Source organism: Odontesthes bonariensis, chromosome 14 (genome assembly GCF_027942865.1).
Source record: "Odontesthes bonariensis isolate fOdoBon6 chromosome 14, fOdoBon6.hap1, whole genome shotgun sequence".
Classification (NCBI taxonomy): Eukaryota; Metazoa; Chordata; class Actinopteri; order Atheriniformes; family Atherinopsidae; genus Odontesthes; species Odontesthes bonariensis.
In genome coordinates, this window is record NC_134519.1 from 21348807 (window position 1) to 21371912 (window position 23106).

The following is a 23106-nucleotide window of genomic DNA, read 5'->3' on the forward strand; positions in this document are numbered from 1 at the left end:
TCCCCCACCAGCGGAGCCAACTCACCACCAGGTGGTGATCAGTTGACAGCTCCGCCCCTCTCTTCACCCGAGTGTCCAGGACATACGGCCGCAAGTCCGACGATACAACCACAAAGTCGAACATCGAGCTGCGGCCTAGGGTGTCCTGGTGCCAAGTGCACATATGGACACCCTTATGCCTGAACATGGTGTTCGTTATGGACAGTCCGTGACGAGCACAGAAGTCCAATAACAAAACACCACTCTGATTCAGATCGGGGGGGACGCCCCTCCAGGTCTCACTGTCATTGCCCACGTGAGCATTGAAGTCCCCCAGCAGGACGAGCGAGTCTCCCGGAGGAGCACTCTCCAGTGCCTCCTCCAGGGACTCCAAAAAGGGTGGGTACTCTGAACTGCTGTTTGGTGCATAAGCACAAACAACAGTCAGGACCCGTCCCCCCACCCTAAGGCGGAGGGAGGCTACCCTCTCGTCTACCGGGGTAAAACCCAATGTACAGGCGCACAGCCGGGTGCAATAAGTATGCCCACACCTGCTCTACGCCTCTCACCGCGGGCAACTCCAGAGTAGAAGAGAATCCAACCCCTCTCGAGGAGGCTGGTTCCGGAGCCCAAGCCATGCGTCGAGGTGAGTCCGACTATATCTAGCCGGAACTGCTCAGCCTCGCGCACCAGCTCAGGCTCCTTCCCCAACAGAGAGGTGACGTTCCACGTCCCAAGAGCCAGCTTCAGTAGCCGAGGATCAGACCGCCAAGGTCTCCGCCTCGGCTGCCACCCAGCTCACACTGCAACCGACCCCCATGGCCCCTCCCACGAGTGGTGAGCCCGTCAGAAGGGGGACCCGTGTAATTTCTTCAGGCTGTGCCCGACCGAGCCCCACGGGCACAGAACCGGCCACCAGGCGCTTGCCGGCGGGCCCCACCCCTGGGCCTGGCTCCAGGGGGAGGCCCCGGTGACCCGCGTCCGGGCAAGGGTACACGGTGTCCAATACTGTCCATCATCATAGGGGTTTTATGAGCTGTTCTTTGTCTGGTCCCTCATCTAGGAACTGTTTGCCATGGGTGATCCTACCAGGGGCTTAAAGCCCCGGACAACATAGTCCCCAGACTCATTTGGGCACGCAAACCCCCCCACCACGTTAAGGTGACAGCTCATGGGGGGGTTATCCTTATTGTTGACTAGTCCTTATTAATTTTCTCTCCCAACTTTATAGAAATATTGTGCTAAATCACCGATGTAGAGCAACGGGCCTCGCAACTGAATTAAAATCAGGGCCTTTGCCAGATGTACATAACAATGCTCCAACTCATCGGTCTTCTGATTAGACAAACAAGAGTAAATAAGCTTTTTATTCTTTCATCATCTTGTCTCATGCTTCTTTCTCTGCCCCTCCCTTTTCTCTCTCTTTCTGTCCAAGTGAGACACTCGGAGACTTTGACTTTGATTAATGATGAGCCAAGCTCTGCATTAAAAGCCAGGGGCTGCGAGCAAAGCCAGATAAAAGTGGAGCACAGGAGCAAGGGATGGGCGGGATGGAGGGAGGAGAGAGAAACTTGGGACACAGTCACCAATCACTGTCAACATCATCGTCCCAGGGTGACAATGGGGGACGTTAGAGGGGACAGCATTGCTTCATTGGGCTGAACCTCACCCTCATACAGGCGCGACACATTGTCTCTGACAGGCTTTTCACACAGAGGTTACAAGGGCACAAATACTGTACATGTGCACAGAGTCCTTATTTCTGTCTGTCCTGCTTATTTTCTGAGAAATACACTCTGTCTGTCCATGGGGACACACTATGGTTATAAAAAAAAAAGAAAGGATTGGTGTTAATAAAACAATATTTCTGCTTTTTCAGTTGATACTGAAGCTTTTGTGAACCTGTTAGGTAGGAAATATACATATATATGTGAACTAATGACATGTTCCCACTATGCAGTCCGGTACAGGTGGGGTCGGAACCGTTCGCTTATTTCAGTGTTTCCATTAAAACGAAAGCGTACCGATCCGTACTGTACCGTTACCATTTTTGTAACCCTTCTGCTTGGGGTACCTAGCACACAGGACCGGTTCCAGGCTCTGCTCTCTGTTGTTGGTGAGGAGGCTGTGCAGCGGGAGCTCGATGGCGCTATGCCAAACGAAAAAGTTTTCCAGCTGATTGCCGCAAAAATGGCAGAGAGTGGTTTCAACCGGACCGCGAGCCAGTGTCGCACTAAGCTGAAGAAGCATGGAGGTGGTTCGAAATTATGGATGTTATTTGTTATTTGCTCTTATTTGCAATTTACGCTTCGGGATGCACTCCGCCCACCCCTGAGGGTCTCCTTTGTACAGTGGGAACGCAAGCTGACCCCAAAGTGACCTGACCCGTACCGGACTGCATAGTGGGGATGAGGCTCAAGTTAAAGGGACCATATCAAGAGAATTATAACATGATACGTACAAAGCTTTGATTATCTGTTGGAACTCCAAATGGGCCATCAGTAAGGCACAAAAGGTAGATCAATGAAAAGAATCAGATGTGTTCTTGTACTTGACCAAAGCTATTCATTGGTTCATATTCATACATAACACTTCAAACAGGTCTGGGACCAGAAGTCATGGCTCTCCTTCCCAGCCCCTTTTTTCACTGCAGGAATTTATCCTTCCCTGAGGTCTGTCAGGAACAGTGTGCCTTTGGCTGGTAATTGATAATGTGGTCCAGGCAGCTAAAGCCCTGGTCAGTAGAGCGTGAACCAGCCTGAGAAGCAGAGAGGCTGGAGTGCACTGAGGTGACGCTCAACCCTCACGTTCTCTGTGTAGAGTGTGAGAGAGGAAGGGAGGACCGGAGGTGAGAGCCAAGGAACACAGACGGGACATAATCCACACACTGACAGCAGAAACGGTGCCCATTCATTCCTTTACATTTGCATGTTCGGCAATGATCTGATATTCAGATCTAAAAATACTAATCCTGATTTGAAAGACACCACAATGGGTGAAAAGGTTTTCTCCTTCTGTAGCTTTAGTGCTTATACAAGAAGAAAGCGTGTGGAAAGGGAAAAGAATCAGGGTAATCACTGAGAAGGATCACTTTGCTGCCTTTTGAAGAGAAGAGTTATTCAGAAAGATGATGAGTGGAGAGCAGGTGGAGCGACGACCGAGCCTCGGTGCGGAGAGGGCCAAGAGCCAAGTGGCTCACTGGCACAAAATGGAGTGTGTGGGCTTGCATGGGGCTGTATTTATGACTGTAGACATGGGGGTCGAGCTGTGATCTAATGCTGTGATTAGAAAGTGAGGTTGGACTCATCCTCTAACTTAATGTGTAGGATTTCTATGAAAAGAAAAATCAAGTTTCAGTATGCATGAACAGGAATGCATTTGTTCAAGTTATTTATAGATGGGTATATCTGATGAAAGTCCCACAGTCTCACAGCACACTGGTAAATGCAGTTATTTACAGGATGGTTTTATGTCTGTGATTCGAATAAAAACAATTTTCCACCCTGGTGGACAAACGTGTTCAGACAGAGTTTGTAGGATTAACAAAAGTTGTTCCTAACATTAGGTTATAACAAGACATAAGCTTTTTTGTCAAGTGGGTGGAAGGATTGTGTTGATCAATCGTGATTTTAAAAAAAAAAAGCTTTTAAAAATATATGGTATGTTATGAAGCAAAACACCTATGCATCCTTTCAATGGTACACTTACAGTGAAGTCACGCTCTTTAGCACCATTATTGTGGTAGGTGTTCCACTTAGTAATGCCACAGTAAGTGAATGAGGCAGAGGTTATCACTTTGTCTTCACAGACGACTAAAGAAAACATGCAGGCTAAGCCCTCCTACAACCATGAAAACACAGCACAGCTGTATGTGACTGCAATAACACTTCAGACCAGAGCAACATCTTCTTTTCCAAAAATAAATCATTGAAAGTTGTTTTCGAAACGTTTGAGAAGAGAATGTACGCCAAACAGCTGCTGAATCATTCTTTATTTAGAATTTACACAGGCTAATTAGGTTTTTCTATAAATTTCCTGAGGTATTAAGACAGCGTTATGCAAACGAGGACGAGCAAATGTGACCCTTGGTCTCTCATAAATGCAGCGTGGCACTACAGAAGCCAATGCAGGGCTGCTTACATAGACATTGAGTGGAAAGTCTGAAATTGATAAATCCTGTTGACACAGATCATTAATGCTCCAATATTCAGCCAATCTTATTCGGCCTAACCGCAGCTTTAAAAAAAAGAATGCTTGCTGGACTAACATCAGACAACTCCGGTTCAAACAGAACGAGAGTCCTACTAACTGAAGCTGACAATGTGGCTGTGAACAGTTCTGATCGGTTGGCCTCTGACGGCTAACTGGGTGAAAGGGAGCTGTGGTTTTTAAACTTGTAAAGAATAGTGATAGTTTTGTGAGTGTGAGTGAGTGTGTGAAACAGTACTGTTTGTCATATGTATTCACTCAAAATAACATGAATCCCAAATGTGTACCATTTTTAAGATGTGCACCATATTTTCTAAAGCTAACCAAACTCACCAAGATGCTGAACATCTAAGATGTGTTAGCAGATATCTGCTATCATCAAAGTACCAGAGAGGCAGATGATGAAGTGGTTGCCCCATGGCTAGATTAATACAATAACCTGCAACAATTTGACTCTGAAGTACTGTAAACATCCGAATGGATGTTGAAGCACTGTCTTTCAAGCAAAGAGCCACGACAACCAGTTCAACCCAAGCAGATGGCAAGCTGTACTGAGTGTCTCACCTAGTTCCTGGGGCAGCTCTGGAAGGAACTAGGTTAATGGCCTCTGTGCTGTTTAGTCAGACTGAGCAAAGCAGACACACTTTCCTGACTGTTTTGCCATCCTGAATCAACACCTATTTACAGTCAATAAACAGCTGCAAGAAAAAGAAATCTACAATAATTACCTGTTTGTGTTGGCATGTACTGATTTTGTGCTACTCTCTCGGTTTCCTCCAGCTCCATCAATAGTTTCCATCATGCACCAAATCAGCTCCACCATGAATAGCTTCACACTATCCTGGCCTCAGCCAGAACAACCCAATGGCATTATCCTTGACTATGAGCTGCGCTACTATGAGAAGGTAAGTTGTGCGCATGTTTGTGTCCGTAGGTGAGGTCCTTTGACCTATGTCTCCTTCTTTGTATATGCTGACCAAGCTGCATGTAAAGCCTCTGTCTGAGCCCTCCTAAATAGCTGGTACCCTGCAAAGTACCCTGGGTTGATAATATGTTCTGTCCCTGTACTCCTTCCATCTTTCCCACTGTTTTTTGGTTTCTGCTGCTGATGAAGTGAATAGGTTGACCTCTGCTCCAGGCCCACTCTGCACAGTGCAGTAACCCTGCCCCACTGTGAAAATGCATTGCATCTGGAGGGAGTCACATCGACCCGTCTCCTCGCGCACAATGCATCTGCTTTATTAAGTCACCAGCCCTACCCCTCTGTGGCTATGCTGCTCCAATATTGACCTGTAGGCTTTTCCCAAGGCCGTGGACATAATGATACTCACAGATTGGAGACTCTAGGTTTTGTTTGGGTCCTTGTTTGTCTTCCTTAGGCTGATCGATCGGTATATCAAGGTTGTTCATGCACAGTTTTTTTTTCCCTGGCCTTTGTCATTTTGAGACTTCTCGGAGACTTGGTCCATCTTCACCCATGTTCTGCTTCCCAAATAGAAGATAAAAATCAATAAAGTTTAATCAATGTTGTTCTTTTTTAGTTTAGTTATTTACTTCTCACTAACTCGTTCTGTTTAATGTCTCTTGATGAAATTCACAACTCCACATTAAAATTGTTTTTTCTCAAATTTAGAATTTTCTTTCATTAGTTGTGTTTCAAAAATGATGTTACATTTGGAAACACAGTGCTACGACAATAGCTCCATAGCTTGTTGTTTTTCCCCTCTGGTATTGGACAGGTCATGAAACTGAATCTGAGTGTTGTTGCCATGATGAACCTTATCTGCCTGGCAGCTTAGTACTGTGTAAATAGCACTCGCACAGCCCTCATTAGCTCATGAATGTCAATGAAACCTAATCCTATTGATGTTTATGTAGCGCATCCTCAAACAAATAGATGAGCACGGCATAATCTCAAATTAGTGAATTATCAAGGACAAGATTGTTAATTGGACTAGGATAATTCAGGTGATATAGAGGTTGTTCGCAACAACATCTACCTGTATCTAAATGTACCTTCACTACATACCCCTCTCTGTGTATCTGTCAAAAAATGTCTTATCTGTCTTGAAAATGTTCCACCATGTGAGAGTAAGTAAGACACAGAAGGTGAGTCAGAGTGATTGCTTTGTGACACACTGGGCTGTCGAGATGAGATTTCCGCTATGGTGGTCCTCTTTTGACACACTGTATTTTAGATCTGACGAAGCTTTTCATCTGCTCCAAACAGACTTTCCTTCATCCAGCTATTTCTGTCTGAGGTGTCAGTGGAGATGCATTTTTATACCTGATTAAGCACCAATTCTCTGAAGAAAAAGTAGCAGCTGGTAGAAAATGAATAAAACCGCATTGTTAGAATGTATTATGTACATCCATAATGAAAAGTCCACGTATATTTTCTGTGTCAAACACCTTGGCTTGGGTTGCTGGTATGCATGGTTATCTTGCTTGTTGCGGTTAAGCAGGTAATTAAATTGCATACCATCTCAGTTGACTGTGCCAGCTCCTCATTGATTTATTTGAATTCTGATGGGGTCTTTAAAATGTGGGGGTCCACTACTACTGAAAGGTGATGATGTAGTCATAAAAGACAGTTATGGAGGAATGTATCTCGCCCTGTCCGTCAAATTCAATTCGATTCATGTACCTCATGCAGTGCCACCTTACAATATGTGTCATCCCAGGGTACTCTCACTTTCTCTCTCACTAAAAGGTGTGTGTTTAGTCTGGCATCCTTCATTTCAACATGTTTATTCATTGTTCCAACACGCATTTCCGTCGAGAGTCGCATTAATTGATACAAGATCTCGTATTATTGATGGTAAAGTCGGCGGTGCACATAAGTCTCTCCAGCACATCCCAATGATTCTCATTGAGGTTAAGGCCTGAACTCTATGGTCGCCAATTCTTGTGTGAATTATGCCATGTTCCCTGAACCACTTTTTCATAATTTGACCTTATGAATGCTGGCATTGTCATTGTGGGATATGCCCGTGCCATCAAAGGAAAAAGAAAAAGAAAAAAAAAAATCATTTGACAGAAAAGCCTGCGCATTCAGTGTGTTTAGGTAGTCAGCTGACCTAATATTTTGGACACAAAAGTTTTCTGAACTTAGACCTGACCAGCTGAAGCAACCCAGGCTTTTACAGCAGGCGCAAGGCATGATGGGTACAGCACTTCATCTGCCAGGTTTATTACCCTTATGCACCCATCACTCAGGAGCACGGTAAATCTGGACTCATCAGAACTCCTGACCTCTTTCCATCGCTCCATAGTCCAATCTTTGTTCCTTCGCAAATGAAGCCTCTTTTTCAGAAATCTTTATTTTTCCTCAAGGCTACACAGCTGTCGAGTCCCAATACCTGGAGTTCTCTTCTCATTGTACACGTGGAAATGTTCATACTTTCACTACTAAAGATTGCTGTGATATCCATAGTCTATTTTCTTTGACTTGATTTTACCAAATTCTTAAGTGATCTCCAGTCATGACTTTTCTAGATGTTTCTCTGCTGCTATTCTTCCAGGTTCAATGTGCAATGGACAGTTTTTAACCCAATTTTAGTTTTAGCAATCTCCTTATTTTTTTTCGTTTACTCCATGCAGACTAAGAATTTGACCCTTCTGATGCAGTGTAACTCTAATAGCTCCTTTCCATGACCACAGCATGTGCCTTCTGTTTGTTCCAGAAATGAGAAGCACTACAATCACTGCACTACTTTTTAAATGGGAGACTCTCACCTGTTTGCTTAGTTAAATCAAGGTGGTTTCTTCTTTTTTAGTCAGGCAGAGTGTATATATATATATAATGTGCATTTTTAGCCATTTTCAACTGAGTTTTTTGCCAGCTGCAGTACAAATCAGGCTCTGTACTCTTTGAATTAGTGAGATCAGCCAACACTGTTATGAGTAATGCCAAAGTAGCATCAAGGCTGTAAGAGTGGCCACAGACAGCCACAGCTGATAGGTTGTTATCAACTATAGGGATAGTTAGATGATGGTGTAATAGGACTTTATTTCCACTACTTAGATACTGAACACAGTGAACAGCATTTAGATCAAAAACATGCTGAGACTTGAGCCCACCTGTATGCTAAATGGTTCATGAAGAGTTACTTAAGCACTTCTTTTTGGATGCTGTTTTCTTATGGATTTTTCTGACGCCTGGATTAATCTGAAAGCCACACAGTTCTATGCTCTGGAATTGATTCTTTCAGTTTGCCTGCCACAGAGAGCTAGTCTTGCGCACAGCAGAGAGCTGTTTCGTTGCGCCCTCTCACAGGAGGCCTCTTCAAAACATTCTAAACAAAAGTTTTGAAAAAAAAAAAAAGGCAAAATGAAGTACAATTTAGAAAAAAAAAGTTACATTATATTATAGTTTTGCAGGCAATATGTATCAATTTCAATCAAGATGTTTGTTGGATTTAGGCTATATTGTAATTACACTGTTATATTAATCATAATAATAATGTACAAAATCAAGACCTAATTCAACAAAGATTGCATAAGCTGTAATTAGTTGTGACTGAAGATTTATTTAGGCCATTTCACATGAAACCCAGGCGGAATTCTGAAGGATGTTCCCTCAGCATGCTTCTCTCCTTTTCCTTTTTCAACACACCTATTTGCAGAGTTTGGACTCCCAGGACCCCGTAAATTAGGAAGCAAGATTAAATGAGTTTAAGATTAGCAGAAAAAGTAGAATCTCACGCTTTCCTTAGCAACATTTTTCTCATACCCTTTTTCATCTGGTCGCCTGAAAATTTGGGGAGGGTGGAAATAATTCAGCACAGCAGAGGTCAGGCCCTCCATTAAGGCTGGAGCAGAGCAGCCAGTAGGCTCTCCTACTGATAGCTCCATCGGTGTCAGAGAAAGGCTGTGTGCATGTGTGCATGTGTGTGGGAGTTTGTTCCAGTGTTTGTGTGCGAGTCTTAGCAGCACCTCAGGCGTGTCCATTCGGGATAACAATAGTAATGTCATAGTACAGTGTGAGAATTTCAATTGGAAATCCAGTTTTGAAGCATGTCACCGTGATCTGTAACATACTGATTCATGCACCATCTGCAGTTTTAGCACGCTGAAAACTCCCTTGTGTTTTGCATACACTTAGCAATGTTGCAGACGAGAAGCACGATTTATATATTTATTTTTCTCACACCCTCTTCCTGCTAGCCTCGAATTGACCTCAACACGTTTGTAGACATTCACAGACGCTAGTGAGCCAACTTTAGATTTTCGAAGGAACCAATGAAAATGTGGGACTTTTGCAGCACTCCCTCAGTCTCCCAGCAAGGGCATTCAAAGTTCCTCCTTCAGGCTCTCTTCTCATCCTCTTTGTTTGTCTCCCAACTCACACAGTCAGTCAGTCAGTCGTCAGGTGAATTAATGCACATAAAGAAAAGTCTCAAAGGGAGGCAGTTACACAGCCCAAACAAGATATAATTAAAAAGAAATATATATCTGAGCCGAACAAACCTCTTTCACATTTACCAAAAAGTAGATGATTGTTCTTGCTTTTCTCTTCCCAAACTTTGGAAATCACAACGAAAGAAATGTATTTGTATACATTTTAATGATGCTGTGTGTTTACATAATTTGGAGATATTTTGAAATGTATTTACACCTTCTAAATGTACAATTAGAATATTCCTTCATAAACACCAGAATTTCCTTTAGTTTGTGCCTGTTCTTTGTATGAATTTTAGTGTGTGAGCCTGTGAAGAGGACACATGGTATCCCACCATGTTTGTCTTTATGCCAAGTGGTCATGCTGTCCATTTTGGGTGGTTGGCATTTATTTTAAAAAAACAAGCACACAAGCATGAGCTTCACAGACTTGTGCACACGTGCACACACACACGCGCACACATACACACATGCACACACGCACACACACACACACATCAAGTGAAGTCAAAGTCAGCCAAATCAGGCTCATTTTTGTAGTTGCCTTCTTATTTTATAGTCTTATTTGACATGCTGTGTAATGACGAAGTGGACTTTGCAAAGGTTATGGCGTAGACTGAAGCAAATCACAAATCACATCTGTGGAAATAAATGCGGGGAATGGGAGAAAGAAGCAAAGAATAAATTGATTTCCTTTGGCAGCACAGTGCCAAAAGGGTGAGAATTAGCAATTACAACAGCAAGTTCAAATGTTTCACAGGTGAATTTACAAGTTTTGACTTTCAGCAGTAAAACAATAGGATCAGAGCTGATTGATTAGTAAAGTTACTTCTTATTGTATTCAACCTTTTCTAAAACAAAATGATAAAAAGAATGTAACACTTACTTCAACAATCGTATAATTAAAGGAACACAATGGTGAAGGTGCATCTGTTTGTATTTATATTTGTGTATTTCTAATTATATTCAGTTTTTTGTTTCTGTTGAATAGAGTTTGTGATATAAAGAAATTACCGATAAGAAAAAGTTACTTTCTTAAAGACTCCAGCTAGTTTGATATTCTGTGGAGGGAATTTCATAACTTACTATACCTAGTAGAAAGGTAGGCCTATAGTACACCAAAAATATTAGTGAGTTGCTAATCATTGGCAAAAAATCATTAGAAATACTGTTTTTAAGTCTTTCACACTCTGGCCCCGTATGCATCCAAATTTATAAATATGTGCACCCTGAGTGTTCAAGCTACATCTTATGTCTGAAACTTAATTCCAGCTCTTGTCTTTTTGAAAGGTCCGGTCTGGCGTACCAAGCTAGTCCCTCAGTAGCTGTTGTACAAGTGTGCTTTAAGCCGGTGATGTTATTGGAATGAAGAAATAGATTTCTGTACAACCAAGATACTTTAGGACCAGTTTAGAGGCTGTGTCTTCAGAGGGAACAAATCCTCCCTTTTAGTTTGTAACTTTACAGACCTTTGACATGCACAACAAAGATATAACAAACTTAGATAAAAGCGATAAAACCCATAAAACATAGTTTGCTCTTTTTAAAACTTCCAGACGTAAATGGTAACTGGATGAACTTTCTTCACCACTTGTCAGAAACTTGATTCTCTAACTAGTCATTTTTATTACGAAGATCCTTCTTGCCAAGTTTGCCTTTGTGATTTGTCTTTGTGATTTAGCTGAACTCGCTACAGAGACTAAACTCCCTACAGTTCTTCCTGTCTGTCACCCCTGGCAAAGCTTTTGATTGGCTGTTCCTCCATCTGCCTTCCCACCTGCAACTCTGCCTTGATTTAGCAAGTTGGGGTGTGGTCCTCATAATCCCCATTTGACTAGCAGCAGGAGAAGACCTCTCATAGCGGGAAGTCCCTCCTGGCATGGCATTTTATTGGCTATCCCCTAACCTGCTGGAGAGCTGAATGCCAGCTCATTTTAAGTGGCAGATGTGGGTGTGTGTGTGTCACATAATCCCCGCTTGACAGGCAGCATGGAGGGGCCATTCTGAGCTAGTGCTCCCCCAAGGGATGCTCATCCATTGGAGGCTTGCCATCTGTCTCTTCACCTGTCCTTCATTCAAATTCAACAGATGGAGGTGTGGTTTTAAGAACGAAATAGCAGGAATAGGCTAATCTTGACCCCAAGTGTTCTGCGTGCACTCAACCGTGGCTTAGACCATATGAATAAGGTGACTATGGTTCTAAACTTTCAAACCCAAGCTGTCGCTCTATAGTCAAGTCTCATAGGTATTTGCCTACATCACATTGGAGAAATAATAGTTTTATGTGATTCCATGAACAAAAAGGCTTTGAGATGATTAAACTCTTTAAACCAGTTACATCCAGCATTCCATTTAGAAATATCTCCTCCTCTCACGGATGGAATGAAAGCCTGCTTGTGTGATGCTCCCACATCCCAAGCCTAAACATTTGTCTTCATCAAACCTAGAGTGTCCAATAAGAGTTAATGTGATTGCACACATCATTGTGTGTGTGGAGGGGGGGCAGATTTCATTGCTTTCAGAGCTGTGTTTACCTCGTCTGCTCAATGACGGAGCAACTGGAATGATTCAATTACAACAATCAGATTGGATAATGATTTCAGTGTGGGTTGCCTCTGCCTCGAGTTTCTTATCGCTTCCTGCTCTACCCTCTTTCCATTTCTCCTTGCCTATTTTTTCATACTTTTCCTTCTAGAATTAAAAAATGTATCAGAAGATTTAGAAGTCCACCATTGAGCAGTGGTGTTTACCAACCTACATACAGTGTTGTACAGTATGAAGTTTATGGATGGCTAAATGTATGCATTCATACCTGAGCATAAACCTGAATATCATCTTGTATTTATGGAGTATGACTAAATGGAATGTGTGTAGATTCCAAGTAAATGCATAGAAATTACGCAAAATACTTCAATTTTTTTTTCCTTTACTGAAAATTCCAATAGTTTCTGTTCATGTAAATGATCTACTGTCATATTTTTTCTTTTTTTTTTGAAAAAGCTTCATACTTCAGAAATGAAAAGGAATGTTAAAGTTCAATACTCTTGCAGTAATTACATTACTCCATAAAGCACATCTAATGAGAGGAATATGCAATGCTGTTTTGGTACTCTGCAGAAGCAGCAATTTCTCTTTGTAAATCACAAGAACTGATGGCCTTTAATGGCCATAGTGTGTATGTGTGTATGTGTATGTTACTGCATGAATAGCACATACTGTTGCTTGTGTAAGCGAAGTGCTTCCATATTTGAACTGGCAGAGCCCTTTTTTAAGCCAAGAGGAAAAACATATTACTACTTCATTTATCTTTTACTTTTTCCCATAAAGGAAAGTATATCACATTTGCACTGCATTTCCTCTACGTCTGGTTTATACAGCCTAAACTAATTTCCTCCAAATTCAATGCGCTTTCCTCAGATTAATTCCTCTGTATTTATTTAGTATAAATATCTATTTCGTCTATTCAAGAATTTGTCATATTTTTGTGCTTTAGTACTTTTCTTCCGCCAGTTTTACAGTAAGTGATCTTTAACCTGCTCCCTGTGTTCACTGCTCCTTTTAGGACCACGCAGAGATTAACTCCACCATCCTGCGTAGCCAAACTAATACCGCACGCGTGGAGGGCCTCAGGCCGGGGACGGTCTACGTGGTGCAGGTGCGAGCGCGGACTGTGGCTGGCTTTGGCAAATACAGCAGCAAGATGTGCTTCCAAACCCTCACAGATGGTAGGGATTGCTGAGCCAGGAGAAACAGCTCTCTCTGCCTGTCTCTCTGTCCTTCTCTGTCTTGTTTTTTTCTCCTTTCACACACGTGCATTCCCCAATCTCTTTCTAACACTTGTGTGCCTCTTTGTATTTGTTGTTGCATTATTATTATTATTATTATTATTATTATTATTATTATTGAGAAGCAGATGATAAAACGTAATGTTTGATTGCAAATCTATTCCTACAGTGAAATTAATTTCCTCCAAAGTCAGGTTTGAGTGTGTGGGTGCTTTGATTATGTAGAATGCTCAGTGTCTTTTGTTTGTGCAACTAACTGTGCTTGATCCAAAATGCCTAGCTAATTGGTTTTTCACCCAGCCCTTCTGTTGCTGGAGAGCCGTCCCAGAATACATAGCTGTGATTAGTAGTTGATGAGATTAATTTTTTTCTTTATTTTTTTTTTTCATGGGTGGCAGGGTGTTTCTTTTGGCAAAGAAAGTGGCTGAAGAGGGGCTGCAACACCTGGGAAACTGGCAAGGATGTGGAACTATGTTCATTAATGCACTGTATGTGCAAGGAGGTGTGTGTGGAGAGTATCAGTGAGGGTGACATATCACTTCCTCATAGTCCTTCCAGGCTGTAGAATTGGCGCTTCAACCGACACATCATCATTCAGTCTGCAAGGATTAAACATTTGACTGAATATTTGTAACACTCACTTGTCAGATAACTACGCTGCAATGTGGCCATCGTTCATAATGTAGCAACGATAGGAGTGACATTTCCACATTGTATTCTCTCTAATAAAGGCGATGGGAGTGTATGGCGTGGTGATGATCTTTAGGGTGGAGGAGATGGGAAGGAGAATAATGATGATGATGGTAATAATTATGGCTATTTACCTAAGCAGAGCAGATGTGGTGGCACGGTCAAAAGTTGCTTTCGCTCATGATCACAAATGATCCGTCTCTTAAACAGGTATTCATATGAGCCCATAAATGTGCACACGAGCATAATGGCACGCATACTGCACACGAGCTCATACTGTTTAGAGTTCATATTTTGGCTGGTTGCCATGGGATGACATTCGTCAAGGCAATAAGCAGCAGATACAAGAGGGTAGCCGATGGTAATACCCACGCCTCCACCTCCCACCCTTCTAACCAGTCTTTTCTCTCCCTGCTTCATTACCTCATGAAGACAACACATTGCCACCTTCATTCTCCATGACTTCCTTTAAAACGTAAAACTTTGTCTTCTAGTCAGCACACCTCTACATGGTGTCCTTTTGCCACCTGCGGAAATAGAAACATATTCATAATCAGATCAACTCAGACTTCATGGACGAGTGTGATGTGAAAGAGGTGATTGCCTCACGAGTTAGTCTGTAGTGCTCTAATAGGATTACAATTTAAGAAGAAATTGGTTGTTATAAGGGCATATATAGCACTGCAGGAAGCACTTGTGTGATTTTAAACTGTCAAGGGGTTATGCCATTCTCATTTGGGCAAAAGGTAGATTCATACAACTTCTCACGACTAATATCCATCAAAAGATAATGGAGAGACTGCCTGGAAGCTCAAGTGGCTGGAACAGCATTTACGCTGTTTGTTTGAAACCTTCTTGATAAATGTGCACGTTAAAAGAGTGAGAAATCCCTGTCACATCGAGTTTCCTCATATATAGCAGCTTTCACATCACTCTGAAGATGCATTAGTTTTTCCTCTATCACTTTAATCCAATCGGCCCATTCTGCAGAGGGGATTGAATTTAGAAACTGTTGATTTGTCTGCAGCATGCTAAATCGTGGTGGCAGAAAGATTGGAACACAAAAAAAGATAACTGAGGATTCAGCTGTGTCGCAATTTTACCAGGTATTTAGGTTGGCCTCTGGACCAGCCCTGGCTAAAATGGAAAATGTTTGGGCTGCATCTGTGATTGACGGTGGATGACTTTCTGATAACACCACAGAGACAACTTTCCGAGGTGTATTTCCGTGTCCACTTGTTTCTGACAGATACAGCAAACAAAGGGCACTGAGAGTCCCCCCTCACCCCCCACCCCCTTCTCACCGTCTGTTTTGTGCCTCTGTCTCACTCTGTCTCTCTCAGAGTTAATCAAACACAACATGTCAGTCGGTCTTGCAAACACTCACAGGATTTCAGTTAGCACTTCTCAGCAGAGAGATCTATATGTTTTCTTTGTCCATCAGTACAGCCGGTCCAATGGCTCTTGTTAACTATTTATTTTTCCAATTTCTCCCTTCGCCTCCAAAAGATTAATTTATTGTATATACACACATATCCAATTAAAATCATGTCTGTTCTCTCTTTGTATCCCAGATGACTTCAAGTCTGAGCTGAGGGAACAGCTTCCCTTGATTGCGGGGTCAGCAGCAGCCGGTGTGGTCTTTATTGTTTCCCTTATTGCCATCTCCATTGTGTGCAGCAGGTAACCAATTTTTTATTTTTTTTCATATATGTCTACTGTAATACATACTGCATAGTTAGTGACTAAATTACTACTAATTGCCCTGGTTCAGAAAAAGAGGAAAGTAGCTACGGATCTATACTGTTATGAGTATTGTACCTCCGGGGGAGCTCTAGCAAATGTAGAGACTGACACTACAACATTAGCATCATGCACTTGTGTGACATTCCACAAAGTAGCCCTGCGTGCTTCTCATTTCCATAGCTCTTAGTAGTATAAGAAAGTGCTAAATAAATGCAATGTCCACAGTTTGACTTTTGACGTGTGAGTACACGATGGATTGGTGTGGCATGTCAGTTTAATACACTCTATAAGTAGATGGATGTAGCCACCACGACATCAACAATCAGATTGATGATTCCAATTCTGAAGACTTGATTTTTTTTTTCCTTTTGACCATCACCATCTTCATCCTTTGAGATCAAAGTGTACATCTTACTAAGAATTTCAGACAGTACATAAAGAATTAAATAGACTACACTTTCGGAGTGTGTCACTACTCTTATTGACCAATTAAAGTCCTTTCACCACATGGTACCTTTCACAAATTCACACACACACACATTTGTACACACTTCTATTGGCTGGTAGAATGGTAAACCCACTGCATCATAGTTTTACTCTTAAGTGGTTCACAAAAAAAAAAACATTCTTTAGAAACTAAGACTTGAAAGTGGGAGTTGAAACCACAAACCTTCTTGGAAAATGTTTACTAAGGTAAAAAAATAAAGTTGGCATGCCTACTAGATGTTGACTACTGGGATAAATCTGCCAAATGGCTTCTCCTTTTGTAGAAGCATTCTTCACCCTTTCTGCACGTCGCATGTTACTGTTTTCCAAATCACCTTTGCTGTTTCAAACTTCAACCTGCAGCCTAACAGCCTACACCCAAATAATGGCATGTTTTGCAAAAGTTTTGGATCATGCAATAAGAGAGTCCAGGGTCTTTCTGTGTATTATAAAGATCCTCACAAAATATGCTCACACTGAGCAGGCGCCTCATGTACAGAGGCTGAAGTTCAAAATCGAATAGACGTACGTCATTTTGTTTTGAGGGGTGTTCTTGCATGTTTTGTTGCTCATTCCACTAAGACTGAATATGAATGTGGTGCAGCCGAGCCATTCTCTGGCCCTTAACACTGCAAGACAACAAGTCAAATGAGTAGTTGTGTCATTTCATGTCATATACTTGTATAGCTTTAGATTTCTGTACCATTGACAAAATGCAGGTTTAGACAAGAAAAGAAAAAAAAAGGCAACACAAAAGACATTGACATTATATAGACCCTGGGGCCATGTTCATCTCACAGTCAGTGGTTGTTCCCCTGATCTTCTCCTTATTTCCTATCTTCCTTTGCACCGTCCTAACGAGTAAAGATAGTTTTTAATTGCCCTAACATTCTATAAATAAAGCAATAGGGGGAAAAAAGGAAAAGCTGAGGTGTTAGATTTTAGATTGAATACTGAATAGCGTGACAACTCCTCCTTTGCCCTTTTAAGCCAGTCTCATTTTGCAGCAGTTTGTCACATTGTCACATTCCTGTCTTACGCCACTTTAGATATATGAAAGTCAAATTTTTTGCATTGCCGTCTGCAAGTTTCAGCAAGTAGAGTGATCATCAAATGGGCTTGGTTCTTTTGATGCCGAGGCAGAGGAGACAGATGAAAAGGAGAGAGATCCTATCAATGTCTAATTAAAAATCAGCTCATTTTCATAAACTTCATTTGCCACTGCTAACCCGCTCCAACTGATTCAATTTTATCTGCGCCATTTTCAGGCCATACAGAAAAGCGTGAACGTGTATGAAATCTTATTTATCCCTCCTTTCATTGCTGTCAAATCTGATGCTCTCTCTCTATATCCGCTGCTCTCTTAGGAAAAGAGTGTACACCAAGGAGGCGGTGTACAGTGACAAGCTGCAACATTACAGCACGGGAAGAGGTGAGTCCACATTGATACTTACAGTTCCCATAAGCTGCTGTAGTGGTCAGTTTTCAGTCTCATATTATGTGTTTTTCTTTGCATCTCAGTTTGCTGCACATCTGAAAAACTGCTCAGCAGATTGTAGAGACCATGTGCTGATGTTGTCTTTTAACTTCCTAACTGGAGACTCTGAATTTCTGCATTTGTGAATTTTCTGCATGAATGATCACAACTCTATCACCTCATGAGTGTATGCGCAATTCCTTCAGATTCACACAACATGTGTATAGTCCATGTACCTCATTATTTTATGTGAAACTTTAGGAATTCTTGTGTCAAATTCATTTGAAGTTTTTGTTCAAATCCTCCAAAGCATGATACTACATAGAAACTCATGGCAGCTATCGGTCAGTTCTTATGACAATTTATTATTCTATTTATGTTGATTGGGATCCATACTATAAATTCAAATATCACAGGACTGTGGTGCCTAGCTGACTATAAGTGCCCTTGGGTATTTTGTCCAGATGTAAACCTTTATGTCCACATCTGTTCCGCACCCTTCGGCTGTCACATAATTTACAATATAAGATATGCTAACAACACATGTATACGCCGCTTTATTGAAATTGAGGTAAAGCAGAAGTGAAATTTCTTGCAGGTAGGTGTCTGCAGCAGTAAATGACATTTTCCTTCCTGTATTCTGTCACATTGGCTGACATCTCTTGATAGCTGTGATTGAGTCATTCTCGAGCACTTTTCGGGCATCAACTGATGAAGGGAGGAAGCCAGGAGGGACAGACAAAGAGTCTCGGGCACGATCAGTCACACACATGCACACAAAAGAATGTGTATATTCTTTGTACCTCAAATGAAAGCCCTACATACTGCCAACCTGGCAGTCTGAGAAGGGGCTCACTCGAGGGGATTGAGTTTTGCTGAGCCTGACACAGCAAAGTGTTTCAACACAGTTACTTTGTGTCAAAGCTACAGAGGTAGCAGCTTGGGGCTCATTAAATCTGCTGCGGACACGCGGTAAGAGCCCTTTTTGTCACAGCTATATTTGGTAGGGACTGATGTAATTAACAAAAGTCAGGAAAATAAAAGATCAGAAAAACTTGCATCCCTTATTGCCGAATAAGCAATTTGAAGTGGGGAGGAAGAGAATAAAAAGCGATAAGGAATCCTATTCATAGATTTAGTTCTTTAGCTGTCAAAATTCCAACACTTATGCAGCCCCCCCCCCCATTCAACCCCATGGTGCATTGTTTTCCTCTATTCTCTAAAGATCTGACTGACAGTTTTGTAATGACAGTATTCAATTCAACAATAAAACAGAACCACTCAGCCAATTGTTTTGGGTGAACCTTCAAAGCTACATTGCAAGCTTTCACTCAGCTATCCGCTTCTGGAGATGTTGCCACACACGTCTCGTGATGCCCTCTTATTTTCAGCCCACCTCAGGGGGGGATGCTGCTCTAGGAACAATATAAAACAGTGGTGCAACTGAAAGGACACTGTTCCGATGTCAGACCTTTGACATTATCCCAAAACAAGGTGCGACGTCCTATCCAACAGATTGGAACACACACATATGAAACACACACACCAGGCGATGCATCAAATTTTTGTTTTTCTTGCCCCTGATTTTTTCGTCTCGTTGTTGCACATGTTGTTTGGCACCCGTTTTTTGCATTTAATAAGACTGCAATGGAAAGCCCATTTAACAGAGCTACTCCTGGTTAGATGCCAAAATACATTTATGCTTAATGTCTTTCTTACTGCTGCACACTGAACTCAAACATGTGAATTCTTGAGCATCAACAGAAAATGGTCAGCATTTATAGATTGATGGGAAATTGGTATTTGCCTTTCATCATCTTATATGTGAAGGGCATGTTTATCAGTCATTTGAATTAATTATGCAATTAAAAGGATTTATAAAATTGTCATCTTTGACAAAAAGAAGAGTAGCAGCACGCCCACATAACTGATAAAGCCACATAAAAGTTTTAGCATGAATAACAATGTGACTCGTCATAATACATTACAAAAATGAGATTCCCGCTGGGATTTCGATACCAGCGAGGAACAATGTGTGTCAGATGAATGGTTTTCCGACTTGAAATGGTGGGTAATAAGTTTATGTTTAGAGGAATCCTTAACTCACTATACACTGAGCCACATGATGGATTAGTCTACGTCTTCACCCGACAAAAATGGGAATTCATTCACTTCAGGAATATAGTGTCATGCAAGTTTTATGTTAGTTTCTCAAATGAAATAATCACATAAATATGTCTGATTATACTGAAATAGTTTATTTACAACCACTGTCAGGCAAAATCAATTGGAGGACAATATGTTCCCTCGCCGAAAGATTAATGTATGAAAGAGTTCCTTGAACTTTAAAAGATGAGCTTTTATGGAGCCACTTTTTCTTTCACTGACAGTACTGTTTGTCTTAAATTCTATAAGGTAAGAGCAGTAATTTGATCGCAGCCATGGCAGTAATAGATCAGAGTTAGTGTTACCCCCGTGTGGTTGATTTGTGGATACATTAGAGCCACTCGATAAACGAGCAGAGCTGACAATTAGCAATGTTAATGATGGACATTGGGGAAAAAATAACATAGCTCAGGGCCGCTCGGTAGATTTGAACTTGAACTGTCGCTGGGAAGTTAGCGCAGGGTCTTTTGTGTGCTGTAGGCTGTAGGATGGGTGCTCTGTGGATCAGATTTGCATACCTCTCATGCTCATTGAAATTATGATCTGGAGATTCGGAAACTGTTGTGTTCTAAAGCTGTTCCCTGCAGTTTGTTTTCAACTCTTGCTATGTGGACTGAGTGCTTGGTCCGCCTTAATGTTTAGGTTGATGGCCCTTGTCAAAATAAAATGCACGTGATGCCAGGACACACGTTTTTTTTCAGCCGAACACTACATTGTAGCAAGCTGATCATCTCCACTGAATCAGAGCTATAGTAACACTGGTTAGTATGGAAATAAGCGCCTGTGAGTCTTTGTAGCAGCCGTGCATCTTTTCCCAATATAGTGGTTGTTTTATATGTTGGTTAAATATAGAAATGACGTTCGGATACATTTGCTTCACACACTCAGATGAAGGGCCTATGAAATATTAAAGTGTTTTTTTCTTTTTTCTTTTTTTTCATTTTATGAAATGGCCATAAAAAGATGAGTCCAGTTAGCCCGGGCTGTAACACAGGGAGGCAGAGAAATAAAATGTTTCCATTTTAAATTATGCATGAAAGTGGGACTTTGAATTAAAAAGTAATGGTAGTGTGTTTATTTGAAGGTATGTGACCATAAGCCTGAGATTTATGTTCCCCATATGGTTGTTTCTGTTTCTGCTCTCCAATAGGATTTTAAGTCCCATCCAGGCAACACATGTAAATTTAGATTTTATATGGAATGCAAAAGCTTTAAACTCTCTGATGGATTACCTTGAAATCCGTGTGTATGGAATATCTAATGATCAATTACACTCACCCAACAGGGTTCAAGGCAATTAGTGTGGTAACTAGCTTCGGCCTCTAGTCAAAAGCAAGGTGAGGCACTTTGATCCCAGGATTTAGAAACCTATCTTCACTCTGTCTCTTGAGACCCTTCCCTTCCTCTGTGTTGTTTATGCAAATGAGCGCTCTCTAAAATTGACTTGACAGAGATGAGTTTACCTAAATGACAGTTGCCGAGGTTTGGACTAAACAGCTCTAAGAAAAAGACCTGCCCTCTGATGTCACTGTAGAGATGATGATTTGATTGCTTGCTGTCCATTTTCTGGCAGCATATTTAATTTGTTTACAAGTGTTTTTCTCCACCCGACCCAGAAAATCTGCCCTCCTTTGGATATATCTTTGGTCTGTGAACTGAGCTTCCCTATTGCAGAATTGCATAAAGAGCTTGTTGATAGCAGAAGGGCTTTATATCTTTATGAGCTCCAAGGCTGCTGGAAAATTGGTTCTACCATGATCAAAGAGCAGATACTGCTCGGGTTAGGGATAAAGGGTAAAAAAAAAAAATAGAAAACTGGCCACATTTATGCTTTCTTTAAATCCTCATCTCTCCCTCTGCTTGTTAGTCTTTTGCTCCGTCCCCCCCAGTTTAGTTTCAGGTGATGAAATCAAACCACTATTTTGCCTATCTCTAGTTGTAACAGCCCGTTCCTGCAACCTTCCACCAAACTACATGTAAAATACGCAGATTTTCAATTTCACATGATTTGCTCTTGGTGCTCATCTGATGACAACCATGGAGCAAATGGAGTCTGCATCATGTGCAACTTTTAAGAGCTTGTGGTGATTGTAAGTAACATTGTATCCCAGTGTGATTTATGCTTCAATTTGAAAGGTGATTGCAATCATCAATCATTACCTAAAGCAAAAAAAAAAAAAAAGAAAAAGTAACTCTTCCAAAAAGCTCACTGAGCACTTTGATTGTTCTAGAACTCTCTTTGCGAGCCGACATGTCTAACTGCCCCTCCCCACTGGGCTGCCCGACCCACTTCTCAGGCTCCCCGGGAATGAAGATCTATATTGACCCCTTTACCTACGAAGACCCCAACGAAGCTGTGAGAGAATTCGCCAAGGAGATCGACGTGTCCACCGTCAAGATAGAGGAGGTCATTGGTGCAGGTATGATGACCTGGTGTTATGCAACTATATGTATGTCTGTGCATTTTTGTGTTTTGTTTTTTTTTTCATATAAGATGAATGTGATTTGCTGTGTTTTTTTTAATGCTGTGCTAAATCAAATGGGATTATGTCAGGGACCAATGTCAAGTAAAGCAACAGTATTTAGTGACCTACAGAGATATCTCAAGCCTTCCAGCCTACTTCCTGCACGTCTCCGTCTGATCCTGCTTTACTGGTTTTGCTTTGAACATGTACAACCTTGCATCAAACATTTTTATTTACTTTGCATGTAATATAGGCACACACCACTTGAGTCTGTCTTTGTTTCAGAATGATTGTTAAAATATGTATTTAAAATCATGAACAGGCATTAAAGAGCTTTGAAGTAACTTAACTGGAGGCTAAAATATCCTAATCTTAGTAGGTACACTTATCTTGAAGATATCCTTTTTTCGTGCAACTGAAAACATCTATGTTACAACCAGGAGGGCATGCTGCATTAGCTCACACTGATGCTAAAATGGTACTAGTACTGTGATTGGGCCTAGAATAGCTCCTTAACTCCAGCCTTATCAGCAAGCTTGGTGTGAGAAAGTGTCAAAGAAAGGATAGAATTAAAGATGCAAGGGGTTAACTAATTAAAGATTTCTGTTTTTGTTGATTTCACTGTGTGGTGTCTCTGCACGACACCAAGGTGGTGATAATTAATCAAACAGGTTCCAGATATTTATCAGATACTGCTTGG

General features: G+C 41.5%; 1 protein-coding gene across 2 annotated transcripts in view; it reads left to right on the forward strand.

The window, feature by feature from the left end:
* ephb1 (EPH receptor B1) overlaps positions 1-23106 on the forward strand; it is a 165487-nt gene that overhangs the window by 119478 nt on the left and 22903 nt on the right. The window contains exons 6-10 of one of the 2 annotated variants that reach the window (XM_075483458.1): positions 4969-5093; positions 13154-13316; positions 15641-15749; positions 17666-17730; positions 22173-22361. In XM_075483458.1, coding sequence (XP_075339573.1) covers positions 4969-5093; positions 13154-13316; positions 15641-15749; positions 17666-17730; positions 22173-22361 — 651 coding nt within the window. The remainder of the gene's footprint in view (positions 1-4968; positions 5094-13153; positions 13317-15640; positions 15750-17665; positions 17731-22172; positions 22362-23106) is intronic. The other variant, XM_075483459.1, reaches the window with a different exon arrangement.